This window comes from Cydia strobilella, chromosome 4 (assembly GCF_947568885.1).
Source record: "Cydia strobilella chromosome 4, ilCydStro3.1, whole genome shotgun sequence".
NCBI lineage: Eukaryota > Metazoa > Arthropoda > Insecta > Lepidoptera > Tortricidae > Cydia > Cydia strobilella.
The window spans coordinates 330,147-341,102 of NC_086044.1; the positions used below are offsets into that span (position 1 = coordinate 330,147).

At 36.6% G+C, this 10,956-nt stretch overlaps 1 protein-coding gene across 1 annotated transcript; it reads left to right on the forward strand.

Moving 5' to 3' along the window:
* The first annotated feature begins 3,622 nt into the window (after positions 1–3,622).
* On the forward strand, positions 3,623–10,257 carry LOC134740432 (nucleolar protein 58). Its single transcript, XM_063672865.1, has 5 exons — positions 3,623–3,801; positions 4,049–4,125; positions 4,207–5,355; positions 6,008–6,134; positions 7,501–10,257. Exons 1-5 carry the CDS (start codon positions 3,757–3,759, stop codon positions 7,708–7,710), a joined length of 1,608 nt encoding a protein of 535 aa, XP_063528935.1. The 5' UTR covers positions 3,623–3,756; the 3' UTR covers positions 7,711–10,257.
* Positions 10,258–10,956: the final 699 nt, after the last annotated feature.

Below are 10,956 nucleotides of genomic sequence, written 5' to 3' on the forward strand. Positions count from 1 at the left end.
GGAAAAAATCTTTATAGAAATCGCTATCTGAAGGTTGTCTGGAAGAGATCGCTTTTTAGCGATAAGTCCGCCTGTTGTTACCTACTCACTTATGTCCTGTCATTATTTGTAACATGTATTTTTCTTTGTAGTGCACAATAAAGTATTTTATTATTATTATTATAGAGCTATATCTCCTAAACCGTGCGTGGTAGCGCAAAAAGAACAAAATTTTCGTTCCCCTTTACGGAACCCCAAAATAATATACAAAAAACACAATGAAAAAAAAAAACAAAAAAAATCTTTATAGGGCTGCATCTCCTAAACCGTGCATCGTAGCACAAAAATAATCAAATTTTCGTTCCCCTTTAAGAAACCCTTAATTAAAACTTAAAAAAAAACCAGGAAAAAAACTTTATAGAGCTATTATAGCTATATATATAGATATAATATCTCCTAAACCGTGCGTGGTGGCGCAAAAATAATAAAATTTTCGTTCCCCTTTATGCAACCCATAATTTATATTTAAAAAAAAAACGCAAAATTAAAAAAAAAAAATCATTATAGGGCTGTATCTCTTAAACCATGCGTCGTAGCGCAAAAATAATTAAAAAAAAAACCCCTTTAAGAAACCCGTAATTAATACTTAAAAAAAAAACAAAAAAAAAACAGGAAAAAAAACTTTATAGAGCTGTATCTCCTAAACCGTGCGTGGTACCGCAAAAACAATAAAATTTTCGTTCCCCTTTATGCAACCCATAATTTATATTAAAAAAAAAACGCAAAATTTAAAAAAAAATCTTTATAGGGCTGTATCTCCTAAACCATGCGTCGTAGCGCAAAAATAATAAAATTTTCTTTCCCCTTTATGCAACCCATAATTTATATGTAAAAAAAAAACGCAAAATTAAAAAAAAAAACATTATAGGGCTGTATCTCTTAAACCATGCGTCGTAGCGCAAAAATAATTTAAAAAACCCCTTTAAGAAACCCGTAATTAATACAAAAAAAAAAACAAAAAAAAACCAGGAAAAAATTTTTATAGAGCTGTATCTCCTAAACCGTGCGTGGTACCGCAAAAATAATAAAATTTTCGTTCCCCTTTATGAAACCCCAAAGTAATATACAAAAAACACAATGTAAAAAAGAAAAAAAGAAAAAAAAAACAATAAAAAAATCTTTATAGGGCTGTATCTCTTAAACCATGCGTCGTATCGCAAAAATAATTTAAAAAACCCCTTTAAGAAACCCGTAATTAATACTTAAAAAAAAAACAAAAAAAAAACAAAAAAAAACCAGGAAAAAAAACTTTATAGAGCTGTATCTCCTAAACCGTGCGTGGTACCGCAAAAACAATAAAATTTTCGTTCCCCTTTATGCAACCCATAATTTATATTTAAAAAAAAACGCAAAATTAAAAAAAAAAACTATAGGGCTGTATCTCCTAAACCATGCGTCGTAGCGCAAAAATAATAAAATTTTCGTTCCCCTTTATGAAGCCCCAAAATAATATACAAAAACACAAGAAAAAGAAAGAAAAAAATAATAACAAAAAAACTTTATAGGGCTGTATCTCCTAAACCGTGCATCGTAGCGCAAAAATAATCAATATCCGTTCCCCTTTAAGAAGCCCCTAATTAAGATTTAAAAACGCAAAAAAGAAAAAGAGAAAAAAATCATTTTAGGGCCGTATCTCCTAAACCGTGCGTCGTAGCGCAAAAATAATAAAATTTTCGTTCCCTTTTATGAAACCCCAAAGTAATAACAAAAAACGCAATGACAAAAAAAAGAAAAAAAAACAACAAAAAAACTTTAGGGATGTATCTCCTAAACCGTGCATGGTAGCGAAAAATAATCAAATTTTCGTTCCCCTTAAGAAGCCCTTAATTAAGATTTAGAAACGTAAAAAAGAAAAAGAAAAAATCTATATAGGGCTGTATCTCCTAAACCGTGCGTCGTAGCGCAAAAATAATCAACTTTTCGGTCCCCTTTATGTAACCATTAATTTATACAAAAAAAAAAAACGCAAAAAAAAGAGTTTTTTTTTTATAGGGCTTGATCTCCTAAACCATGCGTCGTAGCGCAAAAATAATTAAATTTTCGTTCCCCTTTATGAAACCCCAAAGTAATATACAAAAAACACAATGTAAAAAAGAAAAAAAGAAAAAACAATAAAAAAAACTTTATAGGGCTGTATCTCCTAAACCGTGCGTCGTAGCGCAAAAATAATCAAATTTTCTTTCCTCTTTATTCAACCCTTAATTTATATTAAAAAAAAACGCTTTCACAACTGCTGCTGTAACTCGGAAACTTAGAATCCACAAAGGTGACTTTACTAAATTATGACACATATTAAAGCCTGACCAGTAATATATGATCATTGTCAAGAGGGCGCTGTTCATTCTCATGTATAGGGTGACAGTTCAGTATAGTATGAAAAAATATTGTATTTAATGAACATCATCATCAATGTAATTAATGTTGCTTGCCACGCTTAAACATAACAAAAATCACAATAAATTGCGTCTTAAAATAAACTTAAAAAGTCTACTAAAAATCGAAACAAAAGTAATTTTTAAGTCGCTGTTGTGACATTCTCAATCAAAAGGTAGGTACCACTTTGTCGTTTACCATAAAGACGAAATTTGATTATATCTATACAAATAACCTGTCAGAGAAAGTGGTACCTTTTGATTAGGAACGTCACAAATGTTGGTCAGTATGAGGAGTGCAGCCTACAGTTTATTTTTAATTATATTTATATACCTACTACGGTAAGATTGATAAGACAATGTAATTATGCCTCCGAATGAAATAAATACACTGTATCGCAAAACTAAGTGGCGAGACAGCTCATAATGCCATCTCTTGGTTGGTCTTAACAAGGGTAAAGGAGATAGTATTAAGATCTCAGTCGCCAGCTGATATTGCGGCAAGTATAATAAGCACCCCACCCGCGTAGGTACCCTTCCCCGCGCACGCCCTTCTTGCTCAATTGAGTTTTATTTTGCCAGATAGTAAAAAAACCGTGGATCAAAATGACCCAAATTATGAATGATGTCTCAATGTGGTATTATAATATTGTAGACGTAAACTTAATGATATGAATTTTTTTTTGTGGCAGATACAGGGTGTTAATTAGAAAAATTTTTTTTTAAATAAAAGCGGTGGATGAATTTGACACAGATTTGTTTGAATAACATATAACAATGTTCTGTAAAGTACAACACTTCACTTACCGACTCTAATATTTTTTTAGGCGTTTTAGGATCAATATTAGGTATTTATTAAATGCCATTATACCCGTGGATGAAAATGACACAAAATGCGTGTGTACGTCGGAAGCCACTTTGCCTTTACAGGGAAACAAAGAATTTCGTCTCGAATATTTTTTTTACAGAGTGCTGATTGAAAAAAGAAATACCTAAATTTCTACCTAAGCAAATACCTAGGATGACACAAAATATTATTTTTAGGTTTAGTATATGGTCTGGAAACTATATATAAAAAATAAGCAACATTAATATTCTTATAACCTCAGAAGTTATTGGTACAGGTCTATTTATTGAGCTTGACAAGTTGACACTGTTGACAAACATTTTGTGCGTAGCGAGCTATTTCAATATGGCAACACTACTCCTTTATCTGTCAGTCAAACGAGTCCGCGTTTCGTAGCGGAGGGTTTCTTGCCGCTTTCGCGTATTTAATAAAATAATTTCTAAATGTGCTGATAAATTGACAAAATACTAACTTGGTGTGAATTAATTTGTTTTCAACATGTTGGTTCTGTTCGAAACCCCGGCGGGCTACGCTATTTTTAAGGTAACAAGCAACCACACGTGTGAATTCTAACCTAACCTCACAATTGCTGGTGAATTTATATTCAATCGGTGTGAAATACGGCGTATTGTGCAGTGAAAATTTATATTAACACTCAAATAACATGTCACTTATACGTTTATGTGATTTAACTTAAGTTTGAAGCTAAAAATAGGTCATTGTTTACTATCAAGCTCGGCATACACTTTAGGTTATCTCAGTTTTAAAGCATATTTTTTGTTTGTTGTAGTTGTTGGACGAGTCCAAGTTGTCAGAAATCAATGATTTGTACCAGGAATTCAACACTCCTGAGGGAGCATCAGCAGTGTAAGTTAAATATATTATCTTTTTTTGGTTTTTCTGTTACAAGTGACATTTTCTTTTGCTTACGTTTTAATTTAATTTCAGTGTCAAACTGAAGAACTTCATCAAGTTCGAAGACACAACAGAAGCTCTAGCTGCCACTACAGCTGCTATTGAGGGCAAAATTTCGAAGCCGTTAAAGAAAGCCTTAAAGAAATATGTCTCTAAGGATATCCAAGATCAATTACTTGTCGGAGATGCAAAACTAGGCAGTGCCATTAAGGAGAAGTTTGATTTACAATGTGTTGCCAACTCAAACGTCCAAGAATTACTAAGATGCATTCGCTCACAGATGGACAGCCTGCTTGCCGGGCTGCCGAAGAAAGAAATGACAGCTATGGCGCTCGGTTTAGCTCATTCCTTATCCCGATACAAGCTTAAGTTCTCCCCTGACAAGATTGACACCATGATCGTGCAAGCTCAGTGCCTCCTCGATGACTTGGACAAGGAGCTAAATAACTACATCATGAGATGCCGTGAATGGTACGGCTGGCACTTCCCCGAGCTTGGCAAAATCATCACTGACAACACACTCTTTGTCAAAATTGTCAAACTCATCGGCACCCGTGATAATGCTTCTAAAACTGATCTGTCAGATATCTTACCTGAGGATTTGGAAGAGAAGGTAAAGGAGGCTGCCGAGATATCCATGGGCACAGAAATTTCGGATGATGACATTTTAAATATCCAGAATCTCTGTGATGAGATCATTTCTATCACTGATTACAGAACACACCTGACTGACTACTTGAAAGCCCGTATGATGGCCATGGCACCAAACTTAACAGTTTTAATCGGAGAGCATATCGGAGCGCGCCTTATCGCTCATGCAGGCTCATTAATGAACCTAGCCAAGCAACCAGCTTCGACAGTACAGATCTTCGGTGCCGAAAAGGCCTTATTCAGAGCTTTAAAGACTAAAAAAGACACTCCGAAATACGGTTTAATTTACCACGCTCAGCTAGTTGGTCAATGTAGTACTAAGAACAAAGGAAAAATGTCTCGTATGCTGGCAGCGAAGGCAGCTTTAGCGACCAGAATGGATGCGTTTGGAGAAGATGTGTCGTTTGAGTTAGGAGCGGGGCATAAGGTGAAGTTGGAGAATAAGCTGCGTTTGTTAGAAGAGGGCAACTTGAGAAGAATCAGCGGAACAGGCAAAGCTAAGGCCAAGTTTGAGAAATATCACAGCAAATCGTAAGTACACAATGTTTAATTTACAATACAGTACTCTTTTAGTGCACACTTCAATACACAAAATACAATGTACATAACAACTCAAGAAGAGTTAAATAGGTGGTCTTATCACTGAAAAGTTATCTATTTCAGACAACCTTACATTTGCTTTAATTGTTTTGTCCGATTTTTCTTTGTTCTTACAGAGGCAATATATAGGTAAACAGTTTTTACAAAATAACTTTCTGATGTTCCAAAGACTAAGAGAGAAATTTCTATGCTGATAAAGAAACTGCGTACTTTTTGTCATTGACAATCAAAATTTTTTGGAAATATTAGTTACTAGCAACTCGACTTCGCACAGGTTACACAAAACCTTAGCAAATTATACACCTATTGATACGTGAAAACCGCATGAAATCCGTTCAGTAGTTTTTGAGTTTATCTCGAACATACATACACAAACAACACAACAAAAACAACACAAAAAAAACAAGTCCAGTGATATACACGCAATATAATATAATATACAACACGCGGCGGGGGACTGTTTTATAATGTATAGTAATCCATTAAGGACCTGTGCAACATAATTTTCTTAGTTTGTTAGTGTTCAAAGTTTTAAATATAAACTTTTAAGATGAAATGTATTAACTCTTTAATTTCTTCACAGTGAGGTGTTCCAATACCCGGTGGCCGCGGACAGCACACTGGAAAGAAAGAAGCCATTGAAGAGGGAACACTCTCCGGAACCCGAGACCTCCACTAAGATGATCAAGTTAGAGGATGGGGCCAATGACGTGAGTATTTTAAAGTTTATCTACTCCTATTTAGAAAATTCATAAGCATAGGGGTGGTTTTGGGTGCAGGAGAGGTGTGTATTTATGACTTTCTTCATCATCCCGCTAGACCTGTTCCCATTTACTTGGGGTCGGCCTTCCTTGTCCTCAATTTCCAACTACCGCGGTCGTGCGCTACGTCCTTATTTAAATGAGCTTCTTTTAGGTCTTTTTCAACCGTCGTCCACCAGGTGGTAGGTGGTCTGCCTGAGCTGCGTTTAGTGGTTGGCATTTTTAGGGCCAGTTTCACCATATGGTCTTCTGAACGCCTTTGGACATGACCATACCATCTTAAGCGTTTCTCCTTGACCTTTTCGATAATCGGGGCGATCTTGAAGCTTCCTCTGACATACTGATTTCGGATTCTATCCAGTAGCGTAACACCCGCTGACCAGCGTAGCATACGCATTTCCATTCATTCATTCATTCATTCATTTCATTCATTTTGGTGTGCAGCTTGTCTAGATGCTGCTTATTGGTTACCAAACATTCAGATCCATACAGAACAGCGTGTATTTATGACTGTTTATTGTAACATTTGTAACATTGTAACATTGGCACGATGGTCGGACGACATAATTAAAACAGTGGGGGCCAACTGGATATGGGAGGCCCAAGACCGAAGAAAGTGGCAGATTCTGGAAGAGGCCTATACCTCTTAGGAGGGTTCTGGAGTGATCATTAGATATTAGACATTTAGAAAAATTTAGATTAAGTTTCAACCCAGAAATAAAAGGCTTTTTTATTTTTTTTATTTTTTTAATATTGTAAAATATTTACCAAACTATGAATTAAAAATTGTTAGCGTTATTGCACCCAAAACCCTGAGGTATGCTCATTACCCTCCTTTTTTTGCAGTCGGGCAGAAAATCCTCCTTTGTCTTGTTCCTGTCTACTTTATCACACTTTCATACCAATAAAACAAATTAAAAAGAATGGTGCTAATTTATATCTTTTTCTCATTGTAAATAAAATATGTTTATCTTTATTCCACCGTTAACGTCGCAATTACTGGGGGCCGATTTTTAGGGTTCCGTACACAAAGGGTAAAAACGAGACCCAATTACTAAGACTCCGCTGTCCGTCTGTTGCCGATATACATCAGAAATACATCATCTGTGAAAATTTCAACTGTCTAGCTATCACGGTTCATGAGATACAGCCTGGTGACAGACAGACAGACAGACGGACAGCGGAGTCTTAGTAATAGGGTCCCGTTTTTACCCTTTGGGTACGGAACCCTAAAAATAGAATGCGATAAAAGCTTGTATGTATCAAAGTTTAAATTTTTGCAAATAAAACTTATTTAATATATGTTTTGTCTCAGGTCTCACCAAAGAAGACCAAAAAAGAGAAAATCAAAGAAGAGCCCACCGAAGAACCAGCCGAGCCCACCTCTGAGAAGAAAAAGAAGAAGAAAAAGAAATCCCTAGATGCTTCTCAGGCCGACACAACCGTTGAAAATGATGAAGTGGACGGACCTACGCCTAAGAGTGAGAAGAAGAAGAAAAAGAAGAAGAGTATTGTGGAGGAATAGGTAGCTCTGTAGAGTATATAATGAAATAAGGCATTTTTTTGCTACCTATGTGATTAACACTTTTACTGTCCGTGCATTACATGTAATGCACCATCCAAGTAACTGTCACGTCTATGTGACGTCAGAAACCCATGTCATTGTTGAAAGCGAGGGACGGTAAAAATCAAGTAAATAAAATTCATTTATTTCGGACAACACGGAATCCATACAGTGAAAGTGTTAATTTTCTGCCATAGGAAGAAGTATGTGTAGTTTATTTAGTGACTGGAACAAGTCAGCGATATGATTTCATCATTTGTGACGTTTTCAACCAAAAGGTACCACATTGTCGGTTGTCGATAAGGATTCCTAATTGAAGCTATATGGAAATAGCACCTTACTGACAAGCGACAATCAGTACCCTTTTGGTTGAAAATAACACATTTTTTTACTTGTCAGACGTTTCAGCTGGGTTGCACCAGTTGTTGTCACGCATGAGTGACGTCCCAATCCCGTCACTACATAAAACAAAGTCGCTTTCCGCTGTCTGTCCGTCCGTCTGTCCCTATGTATGCATAGTTCTTTAAAACTACGTAATGGATTTTGATGCGTTTTTTTTAATAGATAGAGTGATTCAAGAGGAAGGTTTATATGTATAATTTGTAAAGGTTTTGTGTAAATTAGTTGAACTACCCTATCACTAGTATGTGTATAAAACGTGGGAGTTTAAAGTGTTTTATATGTAACTTGTGACCCGCCCCGGCTTCGCACGGGTGCAATACTGATGTATTATACATATAAACCTTCCTCTTCAATCACTCTATCTAATAAAAATCGCATCAAAATCCGTTGCGTAGTTTTAAAGATCTAAGCATACATAGGGACAGACAGAAGGAAGCGTCTTTGTTTTATACTATGTAGTGATTCTTAACATTATGACTAATTGTGTATTGAAAAGGTAATCGCACTTAAACTATCGTGAGACATATTTCAATAGTATTTTATACAATCGTGATATAATAGAGAGCTTTTCAGTCGAGTACCGTGTTTAAGCAACGAAGCTTGCTGAGTTGCTTAAGGTAAGGTACGAGATTGAAAAGCTTGATTATATCACTATTGTATACAATACTTTTTCTACGAGACAAAAAAATAACACTTTCAACTAGTGGAATCATATAGGTAAACAAACCAAAAGTATACAGGATACTTGAGCTGCCGCAGCCCGCGATACCTTCATACTCGCGCGCGCCCCGGCCGCGGCCGCCGCGGGCCCGGCGCGGGTTGCTCAACGACACCGAGGAGTAACGAGTGAGGCCCCAGTACCTGCTCAAGCTAAATTCTATTTTAAGGCAGTTTTTTTCTCGATTTTGGCCACCGTAGCCTATGGAGACTAACAAGCAACGCTAAGAGGTTTTCGTAGGGTATGGATATTGCTATATGAAGAGTGTCACATGCGCATTTCTGACTTATGAAGCAATTGTTTCTACTACAACATAAAATAAAATGTTTTTGTTGGCTAACCAATCACAAAGCAGATGCGACGCAGCAGCGTGTTTAAGTAGGCTAATTTGCATTGAATCGAGTCTCTTTAAACAAGAAATATTTTATCGAAATGTATGACATTCTATTTTCAAAATTTTTATAATTGACTAAACCGTATCGATAAAATTCTTATGCTTGAGTCGGAAGTGCCATAGACTATCCAACGTTGAAAAGAGTAAGGTTGTAGTGTAGCATATCAAGTTGTAATGCACAGATTATACTCGACGAGTAGAAAAAATATTTATCAGTACGGTTTTTACTCACTATTATTTTTAGTCGCTTTTGGCGACATGTTTCGGATTCTTTGGGAATCCTTCCTCACCCCATCAGTGCGTGCGCAACGAGCGACAAGGCGGGCGGCGCGGGCAGTGCACGACGTACAACCGCCGCGGACACGAGCGCCTGAGGAAGGATTCCCAAAGAATCCGAAACATGTCGCCAAAAGCGACTAAAAATAATAGTGAGTAAGAACCGTACTGATAAATATTTTGATTGAAAAGGTAGTTGAAAATTTGTATGGATCGCGCCTAAGCAACAATTCAAAACGCATTTTTATTATGGGTTCATACTTCATACTGCCCCGGTGTGGCAAATTGTATTATCACACTAAATAGACTCAAGTTAGCTCAAGTTTCCTATAGGTTTTCTGAGAGTTTTATGTAAACAAATCTTGGCAATTACTTTTATGTAACTAGAAAGGACTTAAGGCCTGTGCACACCGGATGCGTGTGCGTAAACGTGCCTTTAGACTAAAAGGTGCCCTAATATGTGCCATTTTCAACCAAAAGGGTACTTATTGTTGTCAGTAAGGCGCTATTTCCATATAGCTTCAATTAGAAATCAACCTAAGCGACAATGTGGTACCTTTTGGTTGAAAACGTCAGATATATGTAGGAAAACTCTTTTTCTGTAATGACCCGTATATGCCATAGATAGAGTTATGTTAGCTGTCATTTTTTTTTATATGTAAGTGCAAATTACATTGTTAAGTTGGAAATGTCTCACAGAAGTGAGTTTATAGAAATATAAATTTTACTTTATTATTGAAATTTTTATTTACAACCAATTACTTACCAAACTAATGGGGTTGGCGTCGAAGTATTTTACAGATGGCGCCATCATAGGTTTTACCCGTCGGTCTTACTTACGAATGGTGTCAAATTCTTTTCTTTTTAATTTTATAGCATTTCAGCCCTTTCAGCCAAATTTTATAGAACAAAAACTAGTGGCATGTAAAACTTCTACAGGTGCCATCTATGATAACTTGACAGTTGCTAACCCCATTAGACTATGGAGTGTAGAAGTAAAAGGAGGAAAATCTCTATATATGAAAAGTGTCCATCAAAAAACAGTAAATAGGCGGCGCCACCATACACCTAGTATTTTATATAGATGTGCGCCCGAGCGACCGTGAGGGACAGAACATACGCAGTGGGCCGCGCCGCGCCGCTTCGCTTCGCGTTCGCGAGTGTTCGCCTACGTAAAATGAGCCCCTGATTATCAGTCCGCCGGACGATATTAGCCTGTCAGTTGGAACAAAAATTTGACAGTTCTAAACAACTGAGAGGCCGATATCGGCCGGCGGACTGGTCCCTTAATTATTGTAATAAGGACAAATGAAGCTTAGGGGAAAAATCCTGCGTAAAAATCTCAGAAATCGAGGTTTTGTTCTAGACATTTTCCTTCTCCAAAACTTAACCAATCGTAACGAAATTATGGGAACGG